At 25.7% G+C, this 27,041-nt stretch overlaps 2 protein-coding genes across 5 annotated transcripts in view; both read left to right on the forward strand.

Moving 5' to 3' along the window:
• Positions 1-11,807, forward strand: part of LOC126893590 (locomotion-related protein Hikaru genki) — a 54,847-nt gene extending 43,040 nt beyond the window's left edge. For both annotated transcript variants that reach the window (XM_050663945.1, XM_050663946.1), the window contains 3 exons: positions 8,671-8,880; positions 10,096-10,275; positions 11,365-11,807. In XM_050663945.1, coding sequence (XP_050519902.1) covers positions 8,671-8,880; positions 10,096-10,275; positions 11,365-11,573 — 599 coding nt within the window. In that variant the 3' untranslated portion in view covers positions 11,574-11,807. The remainder of the gene's footprint in view (positions 1-8,670; positions 8,881-10,095; positions 10,276-11,364) is intronic.
• LOC126893595 (peptidyl-alpha-hydroxyglycine alpha-amidating lyase 1-like) overlaps positions 1-27,041 on the forward strand; it is a 68,501-nt gene that overhangs the window by 32,799 nt on the left and 8,661 nt on the right. For 2 of the 3 annotated variants that reach the window (XM_050663955.1, XM_050663954.1), the window contains exons 1-8: positions 17,670-17,993; positions 20,024-20,081; positions 20,698-20,947; positions 21,013-21,317; positions 21,632-21,829; positions 21,944-22,162; positions 22,402-22,494; positions 23,484-23,612. In XM_050663955.1, coding sequence (XP_050519912.1) covers positions 17,919-17,993; positions 20,024-20,081; positions 20,698-20,947; positions 21,013-21,317; positions 21,632-21,829; positions 21,944-22,162; positions 22,402-22,494; positions 23,484-23,612 — 1,327 coding nt within the window. In that variant the 5' untranslated portion in view covers positions 17,670-17,918. Of the gene's footprint in view, positions 1-17,669; positions 17,994-20,023; positions 20,082-20,697; positions 20,948-21,012; positions 21,318-21,631; positions 21,830-21,943; positions 22,163-22,401; positions 22,495-23,483; positions 23,613-27,041 lie in introns of those variants that run through there. The other variant, XM_050663956.1, reaches the window with a different exon arrangement.

A 27,041-nucleotide genomic window follows, 5' to 3' on the forward strand; every position in this document is an offset into this window, starting at 1 on the left:
TTAAATTCTAAGAAAAATTATTTAGTTCTATCTGTTTTTTTTTAACAATGTATTCTCGTAATAATGCCATGAAGATTATTCTCAAGTATTTTCAAAATTTAAATGGGAACTTATTATTATTTTTTTACTATTAATTGGTAAATGGTTTAAATAAAATTTTCACTGGTGTATGACCCTTATTGTATTATTACTTTTTGAGGTATTAGTATTTGAAGTCTAAGTTCACTTAGTCTAAGTGAGGTGTGGGGATGAGAAGTGTTTAATGATGTTTTATTTTTATCAAATGTTCAGATGAGGATTCTCCAATGTTACGCGCATCCTGCTCGCCTAAAATTAAAATTATAATAACTTAAAAAGTAATAGTGCAATACTGATTAACGACCAATGAACATTTGATTTAGAACTTTTTCCATTTAATAGTAAAAAATATATAATAATAACAATAGGTTTCCGTTCAACTTTCAAAAGTTACCCCTAAAATTTACGCTTAAAAATAATATTTTCATATAATAAACTTGATATTTGCAATGATCCACAAAAAAAAATTTTTAGTCCATACATTTTTATGAAAAAATCATTATTTAACAAAAAGTGGGCGATAGTATGGTTCATAAATCACTCTGTACAATAACGCTTAATAATATTTAACAATCATATTTGAATACCTAAATTTTTAGAGCATAACAATCAATCATATCAAATAAGTGTTTGGCTTTGGGGAGGTTGGAATACAAAAACCCTCGTGTGTATGCCACTGATGTGCGTAACAAATAAGGCAGTAATTAAAAAAATTTAACTTTAAGCACATTAGGTGTATGAATATACAATTCACTTTTCTTATAATTACGTTTATTATATTATCAAAATTTTGTTATGAATCGGAATAAAACTGATTTTAATAAGAGAATGAATTATATTTTAGATCTCTTAAATAGTCACTGAGTTACTATATTTTTGTTGTACATTACAATATTCATATGTACGTATGTAATATATCAGCTATTACAAAAACATAAAAATAAAAATGTTTAAGCGAGTGAGTAATATATTAAAATGATTTTATTTTCATTGGGTAGAAATAATAATATCGCTTTTGATATATCATTTAAATATAACGTGGGTCGTATTATTGGTATAAGTTTTGACAATTATATAAAAGTGAACATTGGAACCATCTTATTTCAGTAATAATGCCATTATTGAAAATTTATGATTTTCTTGTCGTTTAATTAAAAAAAAAGTTATAGAAAGACGGAATATAGCGAAGTGGAGTTATATAGATTTGTATTGACTAATATTTTACTGTGATTAATACCACTGTCATAAAACTCTTCAATGTGTATTTGAAAGAAATTAAAACAAAATTTATCATACTTATCAAAAATACATGATTTTTAACTTAGAGGCAGATTACTCAATGGGAACAAGTCATAGTAATGTTTTTCTTTTTTATCATATTAAACAAGCTTTAATATGAAATAATTTAGAATGACATAAATGTTGCGTTACAATACATTAGAAAATCCGTCATTTTTTACCGAAAATTATATGATTTTTGGTTTTAATGTCTAATGACTTTTAAAAATCGAGATTCAGATAATTTTTTTTTTTACATCTTAAAGTACATTGTTTTAGTTTTAATTTAATGTATACCAATATTCTAGGAAATAACAAAATAAATAATTTTTAGCTTCGATACGAGGCTGAGAAGGTATTGGTTTTACTATGATATGTTTTTTTTTGTGTCTGTTACCACTTTTTCTCAGCTCTCACCGAACCGATTTCTTTCAACGATACGTCAAAAGATCACAAATCGTATCTAGTCAAAGACATTACCCTTAAAAATTGAAAAAATTTCCCTCGTTCCCATAAATGGGGAAAACCTCCAAAAAAATTACAAATTTAAAAATCGCTAATTTTCGAAATTTTTTCAATTTTCTTTACTAAAAACTGCCGTAACTTTTTCAAAAATGAACATATCAATATAATTTTTTTTATATAGATGCTTGATGACTTTACTTATCATTTGGTATATTTTTTTTGTAAATCTAACCCTTTATCTGCCCACAGGGGGGGATTTAAAATGACAACTTTTTCACTAAAAATTAACTTTTTCAACTTAACTTTTGAAAATGTTCCGGAAGGTCTGACACTTTTATATATATCTTAAATTAAAGCTAATGTAATNCTTTTATATATATATTAAATTAAAGCTTATGTAATATACTTTAATTAAAAAAAAAATTAAAGTGTGAAAATTCTCGATTTTATTTTTTATATTTTTAACTTTATAATGCTATAACTTATTGAAAAGTTTATGGATCAACACAATTTTTTTATGAGAAATAATATTTTTTAATAATCCCTTTTTCAGTCGACATACTTTATCTTAATCAAGATATTAATAAGGAACTAGCAGATCATGTAGCTTTTGGAATAATACACCATTTTTTTTTAAATTAAACACAATCTAAAGATTTGCATCGAAGCTTTTTTTTTTTGATAGTGATTTTAATCACTGTCAGATATCATTATACTTGATCCAAATATGTCACGTCAACACTGTGCAGCGACCCCCCTGTGCTGGGATTTTTTATTACAATTTTGATATTAATAAATTTAATATATTGAATTATTAGTTCCGTATACAAAATTTGTTTCTCTATCAATAGTTTGACTATAGAATTTCATTTTTTTTTTAATTCATTTTATTGTTATCTTTATTATTGACTTAATTTTCAATGATTTTAGTAAATTAAAGATTCTATATTTTTTACCGAGTGTATATTACATGAAAAACTTGCCTAATATATCTGGTTGAGTAGTATAAAATTATTTAATATATGATTCATTTTTAATTTTGAAAGCCTAAATTAATAAAATGAGTTTTGTAATACTTTATAAGAATAAAGTATAAAGGAGTATCGTAGAAAAATGCCCAAGGTAATATTACGAAATTATTACGTGGAAATTATCCCATCAATGCATAAAATGCTAATTAGCCAAATTATTTACAGTACATTATGTTCTACAGTTACAGTAACTTTGATGAGTTAGTTAAAAGGTCTCGAACAAAAGTAAATATATAATTTATTTAAATTAAAAAAAATTATAACTACTTTTACTTCAAAAAAAACGTCTTAAATTAAAAATTGATAAATAATTCAAAAGTTATTTTATTGCTTATATTTTTATTAATTTTATTATTTGGCATACTAATTTATAATAATAAACAGTTTTATATTAAACATTCTGTAAATATATTTTTTAATGTAGACTTGAGTAGATAATATTGAGGATATTAAATGTTATTTAAATAATTGGAAAAGTTAATTTCAAGTGTTTTATTGTGACATATCATTAGAATAACCCTACTTTGCTTGACATGTTACTTATCATGAGTTTGTCGAGTGTTGGGCGATAAAGAAAGTTTTGAACATTTCGCAAGAAATACAGAAAGTCTTGTCAAATAAATTTTGCTCTTTCTTACAGTACGTGGTTTGAAATCATATGACAAAAGTTATAGCCCTAATAAATTTACAAGTTTTGTTTATTTCACGAATTATAAATTAAAACTTAAAAAAATTAATAGTATATAAAATGTTTTTATGCATTTTGATAAGTGTTAATAATGACTTGACAATAGTGTTCATGAATACAATTTGGAAAAATATCCTTACTAATGTTATAAATCTTTTTCGATATGTTCAGATATAAGAAAATACATTAACTATTGAAATTATACTTATATATGGGACGCTTAAAAGCTAAGCCGATTAGCTCCACTTATTTTCAAATCAGTTGCTTTCAAAAGTATTCACTTTTTTAATCTAAGCCAATATTAACACTTTTATTAACTATGCTATTATTCACTTTTTTAAAAATAATAGTTTTAAAAGTATGGTTAGATTGAGAAAGTGAATACTCTTAAAAGAAACTGATTTGAAAATAATGGAGCTAATCGGCTTGGCTTTTAAGCGCCTAATATACAAAGCTAATTGAGTTAGTTGAATATTGTAATTTAGCACCAACGTTATGTAACTATATATTGTAGAACAATTTCAAATACCTTGTGACAAGGTATCTTTCATCACAAGGATGAGACCAAGGTTTCATCATATATTTATTTTCCATATTATTTAACTTTTCTACTAAAATATTAATATGAATTTACTATAAACTCTTCTGGTTTAAAAATCGTTAATATTAGTTATTTCTCAAATCAATTTCAACTAGAAAATTGTAAAAAATCTAAATGTTTACAATTTTTATTTGTTATCACTTGATACTTCTATACATGATAGCAATATTAACATTTTTCCAGAGGTAATTAACTATAGTAATTAAGTTAGTTCAACTACTTAATTGAGGAGATTTTAAATTTATTGTTATAATCATGTTAGTATTATGTAAATTTTACCAAATAATTATGAAGTTAAGTATTTCAAGATGATAAAAATAAAAATGTAAAAAATAAATCTTTGAGGTATTTATATGATTTTTTTTCTCAATTATATTATACACAGTTTAGTGTAAATTAGTGTTTTTTTATTTGTATATTATGTACAAGTTGTGTAACAATAGATGAAATGAAATGACTGGCAAATGATATGAATACAGTTAAGGTTTACAAGAATAGCTATTTAAAGCTTCTTGTATTATTGTATTCCGTCAAAAACTTGTAATAAACAACGTAAAAGAAATTGTAACTTTCAAGATTGAAAGAATATTATGTGAATGAATATACAGCAACTTGCTCAAATACAATAGAAATTGTTTAGTAGCAAATAAGATGTCTTAAATGAAAAAAATATTCGAAAATTCTTACGGAGAGATAAATGTATTGTTTCATAGAAATTTATTTTTTTTTACATATATTTGTGTGGTATATTTTTACTACTATAGTTCATAATACAGAATAGCAATATATATACATACAATTTACAATGTTTAGATGTTTGCTGCTGATTTCAAATCTAATCTTAGATTACTAGTTTAGTGGTAACTACACACTAAAAAGTGGGTAAAAATTAAAAACATCTTTTTTTTTTGAAACTTTTCAAATTTATTTTAGTCATATATAAGTCCATGTATGTAATTGATTTTGTTATTATTTTGATATATTTATTACTATAATTTTATATTAAATGATAAATTTGAATTAAATCGTTTTTTTTTCGAAATTTTATTAGCATTTTTATTTGGCTAGAGCTAAATAGATTAAATGTATGAATGATACCTTGTAATTTTATGAGGAATGAACTATTGTAAGACGTTTTTTAATTTAAGATATGTACATTCTTTCCTCGAAAACCTACCTTTATGTAATCATTCTATTCATATATGTATATATAGTTATACAGGATGTTCAATAAATAAAGAACAGGTCGATTGTTATAAACAATGAGAACAATAAAAACCCTTTTCCTTACTTACTGAACACTCTATACGTAGTCAAAAGTAGCTACCGAATAAAAATAAAACTATACAGCGCAAACATTCAGTTTAAAAATTCAATTCTTATACTAAGTCGCAGTCAAGAATTTTGATTAAAGATTTTACTTTTTCAAAGATCTTTTTTTCTCTTTGTAAACTTTTATCCAACCCTCTAATAGTGTATTAGATGACTTATTACTGAAAAGTATAACATTTAATGTTTGTGTCTAAAATTTTTTTAATTTAATTTAAAACTGCTTTTCATTTAAAAATCTTCTAACTACTTTCATTGAACATGAAAAATTGTTTTGTTACATTATTTGGATTAAGTAATAAACAATAAATATTTCAAGAATATATTTCTCATAAAATTTTAATATTATATCAGCCTAGATTTTTATCTTATTATGTCAGAGTATTCAGAATTCACTCAGTACATATTTAAAATTCTTAGTTTCGCATCGAAGCTAAAACTTCATTAATTAAGCCATTTTGTCATATGCTAATTATTGTAACTATATAAAATTACAGTGATTAGCATATTATGAGATAATAAAATTTAATTAATTATATATATATATGTATTTTTTTATACTTAATTTTATTACATATTAATGTAAATAATATCACATTTGCTGAAAAAATACTTCACAACTTAAAAATACATGAAATATATTATATTTTAGTTTTTCAATTTGTTGTAACTTTAATGGTGTAAAAGCTTTATTATATTAACTTTAAAATTGTTCAATCCGTTCGTAGATAACAGTTTTATAGAATGATGTATGTTTATTTTGCTTTTAAAACGGCTTTGGGGGTTTATAAGACTATAAGAAAGAAATATTCGATAAAAAATTATTGCTATCGTGAAGGCCGATGTACAATGTATTTCATGTTTATTATAAATCGTCAAGCTGCAAGATAAGGAACAGCTTAAACATAAGGTTTACCAAACCTATAGCTAAGGGTAAATAGTAGTCTACTCGGATATTTTCGCCCATCTAGTCTGTCGTTATGGGGTTTCCGTGTTTTGCATACCTCGAGCAAGTGAATCTGCCACCACTTAGGCATGTGTTACACCCTCAAGCACGCACATACCGTAGATACCATACTTATAACGTGTGTCCCATATAAGGTTCCGATACGTGACTTGTTAATGGTCATAACCTTAAATGAATAACGTTCGCAAAGGACTATGAAAAATCGTTTTCAAAATCTTAAAATTGCTCCTTTTGCATAAAAATCGGTAATAAAAAAATAAATTTATCATTATTAGAGGTAAAAGTAATATGAAACTTTCGTTCTTTGTATGATTTTAATGAAAATATTATATTTGTTCCGTGGGGCTTATGCCAAACGGTATTATTATGATAAATGGCCTCTTTTAGAGTTGTACATCGAATAGGGTATAAAAAGGTCAATATCCTCGTTTAAACTAAGTTAATATCACCAACGCCATTTTATTATTAGTGAGAAAGTTGTATTTTATAAGAAAAAATATATAAACTGCAATTTAAAAAGCTATCTTATATACAATTTAATTGGGGGAACAAATATTTGAAGACGAGTACAGAGAAAAAACAATAGAAGTGCATTTTGTTCGATTTTGATTTAATGGTTTAATTCGATATCCCATTAGCAAGCAATGAAATCCATCGGATAAAGTATATTTTAATTTTTCTAATATTTAATTGTCTATTTTTGTTTTTAACTTTTTATTCCCCTGAAAATTTGATAGAAATGGACAATTACCGTTTGACAATTCAAACGTAACAGCTCTGATTTTAAGTTTATGTATATATTTGCTTAAAAGACTATCCGTAAAAGTATAATTAGCAGTATTTACATAGTTTACAAGGTCGATTGTATAATATTGATAACAATAATTTTAATGAAAGCCCATTTATGGATTTCGGTCATACCGGAAACTTAATATTTAGTCTCTTCGAAATAAAACGGAAATTATATGTGCCTAATACAACTTTTCTATCTCGAAGTTTTTTCATTGATAATAAATATAAATTTAGAAAATGATAATTTACTACTCTTTAAAAAATTGCGTTTATCATACAAATAATTTCAGAAGTAGACTGTTACCGCGTATAATCATAGTATGAAAATCAAAGGTTCTAATTTATAAATATACATAAGGGTGAACCAGAATTTTAAATATACTTTCATTTTTTAGTCGTATTCCAATAGTAGTTTCCTATGGTTGTAAAAATACTAAGATATTTGATTCGAAAAAATCAAAAAATTCCCCAATTTGCGAGATTAAAGTTTATGTAAAAATCGATTTAACTCAAGTTCAATTTGATTAAATATTATTTATAATCAACCAAGTTAAAAGGCTTTGAATATATATAAAAAAGGATTATCAGATGTAATTTCTATAGTGTTTTACTAGAAGCTACAATAGTAAAAAATAAAAATAAAATGAAAATGAAAACTCAAGAACATGATATACAAATATATATTTTTTTGTCTATTTATATATATATATATATGACAAAATTTTTATTGCAAAAAAATGCATTAAATATTAGGTTTCATGATATCGTGTGTGCTTAGGGCATGAGAAGTGCTTAGTGGTACAATGCAAGCATCTTCGATACATATCCACTCAACTTCACAGTGAGTTAATGCGGTAGATTGTATAACTAAGACCTGTGAATGATTGATCGCGTTCAATGTCTACTGAAAAATGTGTCTATAAGGTTCGTTCTTACTTCTATTCATCTCTGATCTCTCTGTTATTTTGAAATAAAAGGAGAAATTTACAGTAGCCTCGGGTGCCAGCGAGGAAAAACTAAGACGTATAACAATATAAAAGAAAATGTTTTGTAGACATGTCGATTAAACCACGGGTTTAACTCGATCGCTGGTGTTTTTTTATAAATTATGTTTATCTTCATCTCAAGTTTTCTCTCGACCATCAACAAATGAACCAAATATTGGCTCGTAGCATTAATATTTTTATAGTATTTCCAGAGAACAGATAAAACGCTCAAAATACATTGAAAAAAAAATGATTTCATTGAAAAATGTGTACTACATAATTTGCAATGTGCATATATTATTATTACACATTATGTATTTTCGCTTAGTTAATTTCTTAATTTCTACATCCAGTTGTTTTAAATATTATAAAAAATAAAATTCACAAAAATAAATTGCTTTTTAGACATGTTAATGACATTATTTCTTGACATAATATAATTTGTTTATTCGCAGGAGAGTGGTCAAATGAACCGCCAGTTTGCATTATGGTCAAATGTCCACCAATCAGCGTCGACGATTCTCGGCTGATCATGATCGAATACAACAATACCTACGGAAAACGCGCTGTATTCAAATGCGCGTGGGGTTTTCAAATGTCCGGAGAAAACTCGATACAATGCATGGAAGATTCAACGTGGTCACATCAAATACCAACTTGTACAGGTTAGTTTGTTTGCAATCTCACTCTATACGATTTGATTTTCCAAAAAAGTCAATAAAAATAAACATATCTTATTATTTGATATTTAAAAACACGCCTTAGCGATAAATATATTTTTCAAAGAAACCGTATTGCATTTTTTATCTATTAAGAAAATATTGAAATCCACGCAATAATATCCGGTAAATTATTCAACCAATCTTTTATTTCTGGTGCTCGCACACCAGCGCACTATCTTACCAACTACACATTGTTCAAATAGACACGGAGAAATAAGAGAGCGGGTTCGCAGTAATTTCATTAATCAAATTTTAAGGGCGTCTAAAATAAATCGCAAAGCATTGCTGCTGTCGCACCTAAGGCACGCACAGCCTCCTTCTCGCCCGTCTTTTACAAGAGAAAATATTAATGGAATTTGTCAATTTCGAAGTTTCCCGTGTACTGTGCAAACGTAATTAATTGTTACACTTGTCGCAGCTTCTGATTATGTTCAATCATTGTGTTTCGTTTCCCTTCAAACATCAGCAAACGTTTGTTTCCACTTTAGATCCGTTCTATTAATGGTAGACTAATTATAAAATAATTAAACGTTAACTTACGAATTTATTAGCTGTCAAATTATCGTTTTCCTAAAATATAAAAAAGTTAACTGCTTGTAACAAAATTTACCATATTTAAATAACAAACTAATGATTTAAAATCAATTGTATTGTTTAACATTATCGAAGAATGAAAAATAAAATTATCGATAATGACGAGAGAAAGTTAGATGAAATATTTAAAAGTCGAGTATATTTTTTTCAAAATATAAATTCCAAGATTGATTTTGTAAGTAATAACTTGAACAGCTACAGATCGGATAGCTCCTATTTAGAGAATCATTTTGTATATTCGAAGAACCTAATAAACCACACGTACTAAAAAGGAAGCGGTTCGTCTTTATATCCCCAGAGAGTAATTTTGAGTACGTCTATTATTGTCATATTGTACTAAAATGATTCGGACTTTTTTCATTCCACTAATGGTAAGCCGGCAATCCCACACTAACCACACCCTAGACCGAATTTTAGTATTATTTTGTACACATATAAATCTGTAAGTGCACACTACAAACAAATAACTACACGCAGTATAAAATTGACCAATGTCATTAAAAACTTACGATGAAATGAATAATTTAGCTAAGTATTTTAAATTCATTTATTTTTATTTTTTAGAAATTCTGTGTCCAACACCTGTAATTCCATTAAATGGAATATTGATCGAAGACTCTGCTCCAGAAAAACACGTTGTTGGTTCTGTGGTACAGTTTTCTTGCGGTGAAAGGCATCAAATGATTGGAAAAGCCAGCATTATGTGTATGGAAAATGGCACTTGGTCACATTCTCCACCATATTGTAAGAGGATTTTCATAAATGCATTATATTACTAGTTGCAAAGGAATACCTACAAAAGACCTTCTGAAAATTCCCATTGTTAAATTTGAATTATTACCTTATACAGAGTGATTATTTTATCATCAACTAAATATTAAACAAAAAATTTAAATAATATTGATAAATTTTTTTTTTTTTAATACAGAAATGTCTAGTAATAAAAATTGTAAGTCCCAAACGTCATCTCCAGTCATTATTCTAAATTGTTAATAATTTTTGACATAGTGCTTCAAATGTTGTTAACGAACAGTAATTTTATTAATTAGATCATTATCTAATAAATAAATAAGATAGTTATGTATAGTGCTATTTGAAAAAATGAAGTTGACACCCTTAAAAAGTGTGAGAAATGAACATGTAAAATACTTTATGATTAGTAAATAGAGAAAAGTAGGGCGAAGTGAGGTAAATATAAATCGAATGAGGTAATTGTAAATTTATTTTTACTATTAAAATAATTAAGCAGATTCTATTTTAGATTGAAAAGTTTTATTCTTTACACGCGTCGCTTTCATATTAAATGTTAGTTCAAAATAAAAACTTATACATTTATCTAAAACGATGCATTTACAATTAACTTACTTCCCGCTATTTAACTCAAACAAACAAAATATATACATATAACATATATACAATGTATATATAATGTATATCAGTGTTATTTTTATTATTCGATTAATTATATAATATTTCATGATATCAGTATTATCTTGTATATTGACTAATAAAAATATCTTATTATATAATAGAACAAGGAAAAAAATTATTATTAATTTTAATAAGTCATGATGTATAATTACAACTACTGTTATTATTGACTTGAGTATATTGCATTAATTATATTTTAGTTATTTTGAATGAGAACAGTATACAAAGGTTTTTGGAGGGTTCAATTGAAGTTATTCTTTTGTTAACTATTAAATTTTCTAAAAGATTTCATGTCGTTCAGAGTCTATTAAATGTTCAGGAGTTCACTATGACAAATTCATTTTTGTATGTTCAAAAACACTATGACTCTTACCTGTACAATTGTAATTATTTAATTTTCAGGTAAGGCAAGATGTGAATATCCGGGCGAGCCAACAAATGGACGTATAATACCATTGAAATTCTGGTACGCGCCGGGTGATAAGTTAAAAATAACGTGTCTTACTGGTTATGTTCTTCCTCTACCAACGGAAGCAAGTCCACCAGTCTGCTTAAACAATGGTACTTGGTCATTTCCGTTACCCAAATGTATACAGTACACGAACGTGTGATTCAGAAGAAATAACACAATTAAATCACTACTCAAATTTGGGTTTATACGAGAGTGTGTTCTAACAGACAGTGTGTACAGATTTCAATACGCAAAAATCTTTGTTATGACGGAATACATGATTTTTTTACACAATCGCGTTTTTAATTGTATTGTAAAAAAATGTATAATTTAAATTTGTTTTATTTTTGTCAAAACGACAATTACGTTGATATAAATATTCATGACTTTGAAATTATTTTATAATTCAAGGCGATGGTCGTTAAACAATCTCTCACCTCGAGGTTTGATGAGTACCGCAAAAAAAGACTTAGAAATGTCGTCTTGTTGATAAATTTTACACAGTAAGTGGATTTTCTTTGTAATACAGATACAAGAAATATCAGAGGGCTTTTTGTGAAAATATTTATTGCCAAGGGGGATAACTCCGATTGTACGTACATCGCAAATTATCCACTTGTTTTATTTTTGCTCCTTTGTTATATTTGAAGTTATATAATTGGTGATCATAAAAAATGAGAAATTCGAGGACTCCAAGATATTTTTATTCTGAATTCATCTGAAAATATAAGTAAAGTTATTAATTTTATTCAAAGCACTGGCACAATGTTATCAGTTTTTTTGAGGGACTCGAGTTAATCAAATAATTCAAAAGTATAACTTTTGAAAAAGCTACTTTTATTTTTTTTATGATTGCATACGCTACATCCAAATGATTCATTTCACTAAATTATTCTTAATCAAAGTACTGTTGAAAAATTATTAACATTTTTGTGAAAACCATAAAGTGACAAACATTTATTTTGGAAAAATACCAAAATAAATGTTATAGTCAAGAAAATTAGGTTTAATAAAAATATTAAAACATTTTCTCAGCTTGTAATTAGCAAATTTCCGCACAATTTTTAGAGTTAAGAGCATAAATGGTCCAAGTCAATTTTTATCATTTTTTGGGAAAGTCGTTTGGATATTTCAATTCCATAAGGACTAATATAGATTTTGAAAGTTCAATAATATTGCTTTACATCATAATGTGATTGCTATCATTGATACCAAAGAAAGTGTTAAGTTTGAAATATTTATTAACTGGTCAAACATTAATTTATTGATTATTTCAACAGTTTCATTCATTTATTAATAATACTTGTGTTAATGATAATTGAACACTATAGCCAAATAGGTAAATTAAAATTATAATGATTACACAACTTTTCTAGAGCTTACTGGTCAGGCAGTTTAAACTAATATTTTTCATTAATTTATTCCCGTAAATTACAGATTGTGATTGTGTTTTGTTATCAAATAAATTATGTTTAAACAGAATTCTTTACTATGTTTTAAAAAATTGCGCTCTTTTATTAATGTCAAGTTAAATTTAAATGCTGTACTCTAAAATTAAAATAAGTACCTGAAATCTAAATTTTTGGGAATCATTGACCAACTGCTCCGAAATGTATGCAGAAAATGGAACGTCTACATTATTGAAAAATAAATAAAACGAAAGATTTTGAATGTACTATAAGAACATTTTTTAAATAAATTTTTTGTTTCATGAGTAAAATTGGCAGTTTAAGTAAAAAATTTCCAAATTTCCGTTAAAATTGGTGAATATTTTTCTTTTTGTTATAATTTTTTAATCATTTACAATGGAATTTTTATCAATAACACAATAAAATTTTTACTGATATTAATTTTACAAAAATTTAATCAAAATTTTAAGTACGAAAACTGATTGAACGTAGCAATATACATTTAATTGTACGTGATGTGTTTATCGCTGTTGAATCAACAGTGTTGATTGTAACATTGTTCCCGAAATACGTATACGCAATTTTTTAGTAATTATTGTGGCTTTTTGAGTTAAATATTTTTTTAATTAATATTATACGTACATTTTTATTTTAAATAATATTAGCCACACGTGGTCAATTCTTTTTAAATACATACAGATCTTTTTATATTTCTCCAAATTTTGATAATGTTCCATAATATAATACTTTTATAAGATAAAACAGAAAAAAATATCCAAACAACTTTTCCTCTTCAAGTAGCAGACAACCAAAGTGAAAAATGTTTAGTTTTTTTTTTTAGTCTTTAACAAAATTGCATGGAATTGTTTTATACTGTTTTATGTTTTAATTACTGTCAAATTTCAATCTTTATTAGCGATTACTACGCCCGATTCCATCTATGCTGGGTCCCGGCTCTATTGTTTTTATAATTTTATAATTTATTGACATTTTTTGTTATTGTTTACCTATTTTTTCCCAAAAATATTATTTTATGTAAAAAATTTAATAAATATGTAAATATTTTGTGGATGATAATTGTATAATTAATTAAAATGTGTAATTTTACTATTGTTTATTATTTAAAAATTATAAATTATATAACATATTATTCATAATATTGTTTATTTTTAATTTGATGAGGTAACATGTAAATATGTGACGTATTTATGTAGTGTGTCAGAAGATTTTGACATCGTCTTTAATCAGCTACTATATTTCATTTTTGATGGCCTTTTTTTATACGTTTAATTAAATTAATTAATTAACCTTATAAATTAAATAATGTATAATTTGCCATTATCTAAAATATTATTACTATCAACCAGACTTGATAAAACAGAGGGGTGGATTTTTTTAAGCTATCAATTCCCTGAAAAAAATTGTTCGTACACAATTGGCAGGTAATACCAGCCATAAATTACTCACTACGGTTTTATTAACTGAAATCAAAACGTTCAACGCACAAAACAGTGAAAAAAATAAAGTATTTTTTAAGTATCTATCAATATTTTTTGGTGTGAATGCGCATCGATTGATTTTAATCCAATCGACTTGATTTACGATGAGTATTTTTATAATTTTAATGAGAAGTTCGACCTCTAACCAGTTTCAGTTTTCAAATTTAACTAAATTAAACCTAGTTTGTTGGTTATTTTATCGGATGTGTATTGTTAGCAGATATTTTAAATTTTAGTTATTTAATTAAAATAAATAGCTCAATCCTTTCAACAACGTTATATATCAATGTATAAAGTTTTTGAATTATTCATCTTATTAGAATGCACTAAAAGTGAAGTATATCTCAGCAAAATCATTTTGCCCAAAAATCAATATTTAACTGCTTGAATTAGATTGAATTATTTATTTTTACTATATATATATATTAATTTATTTTAATTTTGTAAATCGCCGTCGTGGAAAATCGAGCGTTTTAGATATGATATTGTTGAACGGATTGGGCGAAATAAATTTTAGACATTTTAATAAAAATATAATATTTATATGACAATATTATTATCATCAGAATCTAAAGTGGATTAAAAATTGCAACAGATTGGCTAAGATTATATACACTAGATTTGATTCTTATTGCAGACAATATTTCAAGCTAATTATTTAAAAACTTACACTATAGCAATGTATATAAGTTAATAATCCAATACATCTTCGTATTGTAAAATTGTGGCCCTCAAGAAATGACATAAAAATACATATTGTACTCCGTAGCTTATACACTCTCATGAGTGGCTTTTAAGAGTGACACAGACTTACTGATAAATGAAACGAAATATTCGAGTATAATTCCATTAAAGGTCAGCGGGAGGTATCACTACGATGCTTTTAGGGTATAATCTGTTAGTGTTGTTAACCGAACACTAGTGTCGTGTGTTGCCTATTTTTCAATTGAAAAGTAATGAACAAAATCTATTTACTCTCTGAAATATCTGTGAAACTTGAATTTTGTTTGCTTATGTCTAAATAGTGTTTTCATTCTTCATAATTTCAGTTGTTATTTTTCTCGTTATATGAATACATTTTAACAGCGTATAACAATTGTAAGTCTTAAACTTTGTTTTATTAGAAATACATTTATTTTTTGAATTTAATGTGAGAAATTTTCTTGAGATAATCAAATACTGTACATTATTAACGCAATTTATGAAAAATCTCGAAATATTGATTAATGTTGATTACAGTAAAAATTAAATTCTATCAAGTACGATTTCCCAAAGTTAATACAATTTACCTATAAACGTATATACTCGGAGGAAGTAAATTTTTATTAAATTAAAAAGTAAAAATCTACCATTTAAGACAGCATGGAAGGTTATCGTACTTTATTTAATTTATTCGGACAGTTTAATTATTTCAAAAATTAAATTTTAAGTATATATTTAGTGGAGTACATCGTTTAAAACAATGTAGAACATAGTTGAGGTAAGAGTTATACATTATAATATCCGGTTGTTGTTTATCCACATCATTCGGGTGGATTCAAGTTGTCCAATAAAGTGCAAATTTTAGTTTTGCCGAGCAATTTATTTTTATTATTAAATGTCAACGTTAGCCGCTTATAGGAGGAACCGGAAAGGGAAAGAAGTTTAAGAAGACTTGGCGATATTTTCAATGTAAGTTGCCTATGGATAACTTAGCAGATAGGTGAATGTGTGTGTGTGTGTATGTGATAGGACTAAAGTGAAAGAAGAAAAGAATGTGCCGTGTAATAAATGGAAAACGAGACACCTAAATAAATTACCGACAGCCCGGATCAATCTAAATCTCATACTAAATCCGGGAATACGTTGTTTTAACGACCCATACCAAGTTGATATGCATATGACGCCGCCTATAGAGACTTAAGATAACGTTAGCTTAGTAGGGATGGGTGTTATTTTCTTTGTGTTTGTAAGTTGCATGCTCTAAGGAAAAACAACGTGGCGTTGCCACCGAAATACTATTATTTTGCTGTGGCCGATAAATCATTGAACAATGTAATTTTTCACTGTTGGTTGTAAAGTATTAGACTCAAAGGAATAAAAAATTGAAATAAAATCTCACGCTTTTTTAATTTATTGGCAGAAATTAGTAGAATAAAAAACAAATATCTTTAAACAACTATTCAAAACATCTTCCTCGAGGGACGGATTATATTTTGAACTCGGACTGGGACAATATATTGTACAACCGGTGCCGGATTTCCAGCAGACACAATAAACCATTGCTTAAAGTGGCAATTTTTTAGGGCCGGCTAATTCTTAAGGTCGAAAATAATTTTTACTATTATGTTTTATCTTTTCTTGAAAATAACAAAAAATACAAATTGCTACAATTTGTAAGATTAAAATTTCGCACCAGGCATTTTTCGCGCAACTAGTAACACGATTAATATTTCAGACCGGAATTTGTACATTGTATCAGATATCAAATAAAGTGTAAGGAATCTTAAGGACTGGTGTGTACGATCATGAGAGTGTGTCTTGATGCATTGAAAAAGTGTCCAGTGTATCGCAAGCGACGTTCAAGTGCATATAGCCACCTGAAAATCGTTTGCGATAACATCACTGGTTTATGTTGAAATTTCGGGGGCGTCTGTGGACACCAACATTATTTAATGCGATATTACGACGTTATCTGTCGATGATTCTCATCAATTCCTGATATAAATTAAAACTTTCATTTAAAATTCCGTATGATAAATTTGGCTTCACTAAATCTTAATTAGGTCACACTGACAAATTGTAAAATGTTTTCATTCTTTAAATTTCCAAGTTTTTCGAATTTTCTGTTGCGTGGAATTAAAATATATCTGATGTTTTGTTTTTCAATGAAAACAAGTTATAATTTTGGGAGGAAATTAGGGAGGTCTACCCACTAAAAGGAGGGGGGTAGACTTTACTTAAAAAATATTTTTACACTACTATATTAACCTGCGACAAAGTTGCATTAATTTGGAGTTATTTTAAGTGGCTCAAACAATATGTGTAAATACATATAATTTTGGGCTCTAGTAATAAAGTAAAGTGTAATCTTTAAAACAAGGCGGATTTTAAGGCAACTCAATAATATGATGTTTTCAAATCATAAATTTCTATGTTCATTCATACTCTACATAATTTGATTTAGTCAAAATCAAATTACTAATTTTATTAAAAGTTATAAAAATTATTTTAATTTTCTCACGCTATCTGTACATCACATAATACAATAAAAAAAAACTTTATATTTTGATACTAGATAGCGTAGTAAATAAATATTTATTGATCTTTCGAGATAAACTGTTGAAACGAAGCCTCCTACATACAGTTATTTCATTATTACATTTCCACAATGATAACAAAGGAGGGAAGAGATTTGTCATGGACTTGTTGATTTTATTGAATTTTTTAAATTCTCAATTATTTTTGTCATGATTAACTTACATAATAGTTGTATAATTTTTATGATATTCTAAGAAAACTTCATATTTTGTGACTAGATTTTGAATGCACACCAAATAATGTTTGGATAAATATATTCTCATTCAATGGAGTAAGCACTCTACAGACACAAGAACTATGAATATTATGATTTTGCTGTTCATATTTTATTTTAAGTGTCGTATGGGCCTTACCGATCCAGTATTTGATCAAGTAAATAAAATAATTGTTATTATTGAATCAAAAGAAGTTTGGTATTATGTTTTAATAATTTTACTCTTACATATGTTAACACATTTTGCATTAAAATTACCTACTAAGGAAGTAGATTTTTAGTGTTAATTTACAACATTTCAATAATTGAATTATTATTTATTATTAAATAAACATATCTATTGATACTAACAATTTTATTATTAGAATTAATTTAAAAATAGAATGTTCAGTTGCTTTAATATCTATTTCCTTATATAATTTGGAAATAATACTAAACATGTGTCATTGTTTGTGAAATTAAATTTACAAGATATTTCGGCTTAAATGCATTTTACCACCCCATCGAGATTTTTCAAATTTTTTTTTTTAAATCAATTTAGTTTTTCATACCAACTAAGAATATATAAAAAATTTTTGTCGGCGAAGTCTAGTTTAAAAGTTATGAGCTTTCAAAGATTTCAATAATCATATACAAATTTTGTTATATACTGCTGTTTTTTTTTTGATAATTTTCATTAATTAACTATAAAAACTATTCTCGATGATGTAGTTACCGAGGAATAGTAAATTTAAGAGTATTTATGAGTACATTAAACGTGTTAAGGTAGTGTTGAAGTAAATAAATTTAATTTTTTTTTATCTATTTTTTCAATATTATATCACCATTTTAACATCAAGGTTTTATACTTGTTGGGTCACTGAGAATTTCAGTCGAATGGGTTTAAATAGGTTGGGTTTGGGCTTGACTTCTATCCTCTGGGGGTTTGGGGGCGTGAGCCCCCATCCCATGAGAGTCCCGAAGGGGCTCGAATCGGTCACCGGAGCCGGCAGGCGTAGGTGACCACAACTTATATTTAAATGGGTTTGTATAACTCAACATTATAACATTAAGGTATTAGTAAGTATATTTTAATACCTCAACAACTTAACTAATATCAACAATATCTAATGTAATAGGTTTTTTTTTTTTGTTTACAACAAGTGTTAATTGGTGTACATAATAAACAGTAAAAACTTTTATTTTATTGAATTAACAATTCTATGGAAAACACCACATCGTGGTTTTTTTTTTTTTTTTGCTCAAATTGAATTAATTGAGTTTCTTGTTATTTTTATTTCGTATTTCGTAAATTTGATGTGCGTAGTTTTGAAAAAAAAATTTGGAAAATCCTTATTTTTAAAGATAATTTTGGTTTTAGGATTTTTAGAATGAGGATATTATGTAATAATTACGTCATTATAGTTTCACAATAGTATCATGAGAAAAAATCCCAAAAATTAACAAAAAAAAACAATTTTTGAGCTATTTTTAGTTTTTGACGTTTCAACTTTAAAAAGCTATAACTTTTGAACCAATTTTTTCAAACACTTTTGAAAAAAGCATTGAAAAATACACGTTTAAAAAAAAAAAAAAATGAAAAAACTCGATAGGGTGGTAAAATGCATTTGTTCCGATATTTCATTATGTTATAAAATTGCAATAAATATTAAAATAATGATCTTTTTCTGTCTTTAGTTTTATTAAGTTTATTTCAAAATTTGTCTTGTTTATATAATTAAATTATAATTATACCTTTGATTTATTTCCATAAATGAATTTTATATTTTTTTTTTATACATTCCTTACTCCTTCCAACTATGTTTATGTCAATTGTCAAAATTCTCTAAATTTATCTAATTAAAAATTACTAAAAAGTAGATTAATTCTTAAAACCTTTTAATCTATTTTTAAAATATCGTCTTTTCCATTGTCATTATCCCAACTACTTGGTATTAAGCACACATATCCTAATCTAATTTTTAAAATAACTCTCTTGAAAAATTAAATGTTTGAACATTGATGTTAAAATTGAGTAATTTCTATAACATTGTTAAATCTTTTTGATATAGTTTATATAATATTTTTAAATAAAATATAAAAAAATTGAATTAAAAGTTAAAATGAATGTAAACTATTCATTGTTATATAATATATGTTTTAAAAATAATTAAACATGGTTATATTAAAATATGTCAATTTTTTTTAGAATGAAATTTATTACACAAAAAATATGAATCTAAATGGCGATTTATCAAATCAATTCCGTAAGTATACTTTACCTATTATGAATGCAAAATTAAATTAGTCAAAATATCACATATTATCAAAAATAGTGACATAAATAGTGACTTAAAAAAAATCACTTAAATTAGATTTAATTGAGAGTATTTTGTATGTCTTTTTCCTTAAAAATTAAAGTACAAAAATGGTTTTTGGAGATTCTAATTGTTTAGAATATAACCATATTTTTCTTATATGATTTCTAAAAATGATGACTTAAGATATTTGCAATGAATTTGCCTCTGAATAAATGCTCTAATTAAAAAAATGTTTATTTATACTACGATAATGAGTTAATCAATTTTGTAAATTTTCTTATTTTACCTTCAGGTTTATGTTGACATTGATTTTACTGTATATATTTCAAGTTAAAATTAATTATTGGGTTGTTAAAAAATATATATATTTTGATTGGAATTAGGCCATCTTGAATAGAATGATTATGCATTCTATAGTAGTTCATTCTATATAACTTTTTATTTTCTATCTGCCTTGTTTTTAACTTGTTATTTTCTTTAAGTTTTGATAGTTTTTTTTTTTAAATAAGTTTAACGATAATAAATAATTTTATAATTGTAATTTTATAAAAAATAATTTTAGATTTACATGAATCCTCAAGTTGGCCATTTCCTCATAAAATCGATCCTACTGTTGGTCAAATTTCTGGAGTCTCTGTAAGCAAAAGTGGATTAGTGTATATATTTCACAGAGCTGAACGACAATGGGATCAAACAACATTCTTATACAACAATGTTTATAGTGATAAGAGACGAGGACCAATTACTAGTTCTACAGTAGTAGTCTTAAATCCTAAAAATGGTTCAGTTATTAATCGATGGGGTGCTCAACGGTACTTTTTTGTTTAAAAATCTTAGTTTAATTAATGTTTTTATTGAATTTGTAATTCTTTTGTAGATTTTATATGCCTCATGGAATTACTGTTGATAATGAAAATAATGTGTGGCTCACTGATGTAGCGCTTCACCAAGTGTTTAAATTTGGGCCAAGTACTGGAAATAATTCTGAAAACTTATTAATGGTTTTGGGGTCTCCTTTTGAACCTGGCAATGAATTGGATAAGTTTTGTAAACCAACTTCTGTAGCTGTTACTAATAATGGAGAATTTTATGTTGCTGATGGTTATTGCAATTCACGAATAATTAAATTTTCTTCTGATGGTCGAATTTTGTTGGAATGGGGAAGGTCTACTAAAGTCACAGGTTGATAAATAATGGTAACTTAATACTTCAGTGATAGTGTTTCAGAAAGGGCTCTAATTTATGGTCTTATAATTAAAAATTGAGATAGGCAAAAGGTAATATTATTGAGTTTTAAAATTTTTTCTAGTGTACTTACATCTTCTGTAAAAAAAAAAAAAATTTATAATATACATTATTGGCCATTGTAGATAATCAATAATTTTTTGTTAAAATAAATTTTATTTAAATTTTAAATAACTACAAAGGGTTGGACAAAGATACTTTTGTTGAATCTTATACTTTTTGTGTAGTGTTATTATTTTTTTAACATCAAGGTGAAATGGCTGTACCACCTTATCAGTTATGGATACCTCATGCTTTAACATTAGCTGAAGATAAAGGATTGATTTGTGTAGCTGATCGTGAAAATAGTAGAGTGTCATGTTTTAATATTGAGAATGGAACTTATGTATTTGAAATAATATCACCATTGTTTCAACGTGTTTTTAGTGTTGCATATTCACCAATGGCTGGTACGTTTAATAAATTTATTGTTAATTTTAAGTTTCACCAGATTTATTTCAAATAGTTATAAATTAAAAAAAATAAAATAATTTATGCTTTAATTTGTTCATAATTATTTTTAGGTGGACTTTTTTACATCATTAATGATCGAAATTCAGATATAATATCGGAGTCATTGGTAGAAGGTTTTGTGGTGAATGCATCTTCTCTTAGTTTAATTGGAAGATTTCACCCTGCTGACAATGAATTTAATCGTCCTCATGACATGGCTGTATCGCCAGATGGCAAATCCGTTTATGTTGTTGAGCTTGTGCCATCACATATATGGAAGTTCGAGTTAGGTAATTATCAAGTTTGATATTTAAAGGCGTAACTACATAATGGTAAAGGTGGAATTTTCTGAGGGTCTCATTAATTAAATTCTAGCAGTGAAATTTATTGAACCCTTCACACTATCTTTATGGTCTCACAGGCCTCCCAAAAAACTATTCCCATGGACTTGAAGAAATGTAATTATGCCACAGTTCATATTCTAAATATTTGTTTAAGTAAATAATTTAACATATTTATTTTATTTTAGATGTTTATATTCAAAATTTATTTTTGAATGAATTTTCTACTATTGCATCAAATAATGATACAGACTCATCATTTAATATTTATGGGTTGGAAAGTAAGAAAAATTTATTTAAAATAAGTAAAATTGAATTTATTAAAAACATTTTTTAATAGTATTAAAAAAATATATTATATTCTTTTATGAGTTACTCTTAATTTTATTATTTAGATTTAAATTATAGGCCTACACAGAGTAGAATTAATCAATTACAAGTATTTTAATACATCGAGGGGGTATATAACGTGGGTAGAGTATGCTTTATAAATGAATACCAATAAGAGATATATGCACCCTTACTACATATCCACACAAATTAAATTTTACAAATCAGATTATGAATCAATCAAACATAAAAAAAAAAAAAAAATTAAATTTTATTATTTTTGTGATAATACTTTACTATTTCTATTGCTGCATTTAATTATTTTTCATGTTTTATTTAAAGGAATAATTATATAATCTAATGTATTTCTACCACTATTAATCATGGTACTAAATTACATTATGGATAACGGGTTTATTTAAAGGATATTATTTTGTGTGTTGACTACCTGCAAAAAAAATATGTCTGGAAAATCGGGGAATTTTAAAATTAAAAAATTGTGGCAATTATGATGATGAATTACATTAAAATTTAATTTTTAAATACCATTGGCATGGTCTATACTTGATTATAAATAATATATAATAATTAAATATAACAATTTAAAGTAATTGTCATTAAAATTGTTTTTTAATTATCTAAAAGCCGTTAGATTAATATTTCTTTTTCTAACTAAACATTTTTTACCTGCTAAAGAGAAAAAAAATATTAGAAAAGAAAATATTCCTTAAAAATATTATAAAATAATACAATGTTAAGCTAATGGCTTTTGCTCTCAAAATTATATTATTAAAATAAATAAATTTAAAATTTATTCTAATTCTTAAATATTTCTGTTATGAATATTTAAAATAGATTAGTATTCAGTGTGATTTAAACATTAGTATTGAATTGATAAATTAAAAATAAATAAATTATAATAAATATTAAATTATTACAGAATTATCTGGAATTAGAGATAAATCAAGCAGAAAAATTATTGTAATTATGTTGCTGTTTGCTGTTGTATTATTCTTTAGTGCAGCAATATTTGCCACTGTTCTAATATATTCTAGGACAAAATCAATTGGTATGTACAATTTTTTCATTTTATATTATTAATTAAAATTTATTTTAGCTTCGATGCAAAGCTGAGAAAGTATAATTTTACTATGATGTGTTTTTTTTTTGTGTCTGTTACCACTTTTTCTGAGTTCTCACTGAACCGATTTCTTTTAATGATCGTCTAAAGATCACAAATTGTATCTAGTTGAAGACATTACCCTCTCAAATTAAAAAAATTTCCCTCGTTCCCCGTAAATGGTGGAAATTTACTTAAAATTGTTATAAATTTTTTAAAAATTTTAAAATTGATACATTTTTTTTTTATAGATACATGAGGTATTTACCTATCATTTTGTAGATTTTTTTATAAAATTGACCCTTTACCTGTTCACAGGGGGGAATTCAAAATGACAACTTTTTCACTAAAAATTAACTTTTTAAAGTGTTCTGGAAATTTTAACACTTTCATATATATCATAAATTAAAGTTTATGTAATATGTTTTAATATGAAAAAAAATACATTTCGGACTTTATTTTGTTTTCATGGTGAAAACAGACATCAAAGTTAATAAAAAAAAACCCAGCACAGACGGGTCGTGGCACAGTGGTGACGTGGCATAGTTGGATCAAGTATAATGATATCTGACAGTGATTAAAAACACTATCAAAAAAACGCTTTGATGCAAATCTTTAGATAGTGTTTAATTTTATAAAATTGGTGGATTATTCCAAAAGCTACATGATTTGCTATTTCCTTATTAATATCCTGATTAAGATGTATGTCAAATGAAAAAGGGATATAAATATTATTTCTCATAAAAAAATTGTGTTTACTTTTCAATAAATTATAGCATTATAAAGTTAAAAATGTAAAAAATAAAATCGAGAATTTTCACACAAAAATAGCATTTGGTAGCCATTTTCACCGTGAAGACAAAATAAAGTTCGAATTTTTTTTTTTTGCATAATAAAGTACATTAAATTAGCTTTAATTTAAGATATATATAAAAGTGTCGGACTTTCTGGAACACTTTCAAAATTTAAGTTGAAAAAGTTAATTTTTTGTGAAAAAGTTGTCATTTAGAATCTACTTCTGTGGGCACGTAAAGCGTCAGATTTATAAAAAAAAATATATCAAATAATAGGTAAAGACAACATGCATTGATAAAAAAAAGTTATATTGATTTGATCATTTTTGAAAAAGTTATAGTAGTTTAAAGTAAGAAAAATTGAAAAAAATTTTTAAATTTGTAACTTTTTTGAACATTTCCCCCATTTACAGAGAATGACGGAAATTTTTTCAATTTTTGAGGTATAGTCTTCGACTAGATACAATTTGTGATCTTTAGACGTATCATTGAAAGAAATCGGTTCAGTGAGAGCTGAGGAAAAGTGGTAACAGACACAAAAAAAAAAAAAAATTAATTTTTAAAAATTAAACTTTATCTACAGATTTGCATAAAAATTTGGTTTTTTTCTTAATTTATACCAAGTTGTATTCATTACAGCTATTACCTACTAGATATTCTATTAGTCTTGAGTATTTAGTTCAATTTATTAAAACTTAATGGCTCAAAAAAAGTTAGATTGAGCAATTAACTTTATTAAAAAATAATTTACTTGTAGTTTATATATTAAATAATAAAAATGAAACTATATTTTGTTCTTTAATCAAAATTTTATTTAAAAAGTAATTAAAAAAAAATTTACTGTTCTGAGTTGAGGGGTTAAAATGCACAACATACTATTTCCAACAATATAAATTTTAGGATATGTGATTTTTTTTTAAAAAAGGTACATTTACACAAAATTGTTATTTTCAAATCACTTTTCTTTAGAAAACAAAAATCAATTAGATAATACTAATCATGCCACATCCAAATTACAATCAGAATTGTTGCTTAATTCAAATTTGACAATAAATTAAAAAGATTGTTTTGTATTGTAACCCTCAATTATGTTTTCCTAACATGAAAAAATGTTTACATGTATTATTTTTAATAAGTATAAAAAATTTAAATATCAATCATATTGTTATAACAGATATTCAAACAGTTATTGGTTCTAAGTATTTATTAATTGTAAAATGTTTATCCTTTTCAATTTGAATTAATAACTAATCTATAATTATGAAGTAAATAATAATATTAAATAATTATTTTAATTATTAAAATATTTTAATAGTATGTGTTATTAATACGCTGTGCTGCAGCTAGATGGGGATCTGCTTCAAAGCTAGAAATTTACATTATTACTTTTTCCATTATAACACAAGTTTTAAATACTATGTTAGGTGTTTAATGATAATATAACATAAAATATATGTAGAAAATTGCTATGTGCACATACAATCAATGTCTAAATAAAACTCTATGCACGTGGACTTAAAAAAAAGAAATCTCATAAATAGGTCAAAAACTAACAGATTTTAACAAAATGTTCAAAGCACCTTTTGAATGTCTATGGACAAGTCTAGTTAAAATTTAAGTTTTAAAGTTGACAAAGGCTGTGGTAGTAGTAAGCGTTTCTTTCTTCAAAAAAATTTTTTAAACACTATTGGATTGATAAAAAAAATTTTCTTTTTTTGTGAATAATTTTTCCTAAGTTTCCAAGCACTTACATAAAATTTTTTTTTTTTAATTGGATTATGTTACGTGATTTTTCAGCCTTGAAAAATTTTTGAATGTTTTATCGTAAAGTGTATTCATTAAGTAAGGAAACAGGTAAATTGTTACAAACAATGAGAACAACAGAAACCCATTTCTTTACTTACTAAATTTTAGCTTCGATGCGAAGCTGAGAAGGTATTGGTTTTACTAAGATGTGTTTTTTTTTTTTTTTTCTGTTACCACTTTTTCTCAGCTCTCACCGAACCGATTTCTTTCAATGATACGTCAAAAGATCACAAATCGTATCTAGTCGAAGACATTACCCTTAAAAATTGAAAAAAATTCCCTCGTTCCCCGTAAAAGGGGGATACCTCCAAAAAAATTACAAATTTAAAAATCGCTAATTTCCTCAATTTTTTCAATTTTTTTTACTTAAAAGTGCCATAACATTTTCAAAAATAAACATATCAATATAATTCTTTATTATATAGATGCATAATATCATTACCTTTCATTTGGTATATTTTTTTCATAAATTTAACCCTTAACCTGCCCACAAGGGGGGATTTAAAATGACAACTTTTTCACAAAAAATTAATTTTTTTAACTTAAATTTTGAAAATGTTCCGGAAGGTCTGACACTTTTATATATATCTTAAATTAAAGCTAATGTAATATGCTTTATCATGAAAAAAAAAAATAAAGTACGAAATTTTTTTTCCATAATTAAGTATATAACATTAGCTTTAATTTAAGATATATATAAAAGTGTCAGTATTTCCGGAATACTTTCAAAAATTAAATTGAAAATATCTTAGTTTCTATATGCATTTTTATGTTTTGA

Source organism: Daktulosphaira vitifoliae, unplaced genomic scaffold, assembly GCF_025091365.1.
Source record: "Daktulosphaira vitifoliae isolate Bord-2020 unplaced genomic scaffold, ASM2509136v1 Scaffold_1, whole genome shotgun sequence".
NCBI classification, from domain to species: domain Eukaryota; kingdom Metazoa; phylum Arthropoda; class Insecta; order Hemiptera; family Phylloxeridae; genus Daktulosphaira; species Daktulosphaira vitifoliae.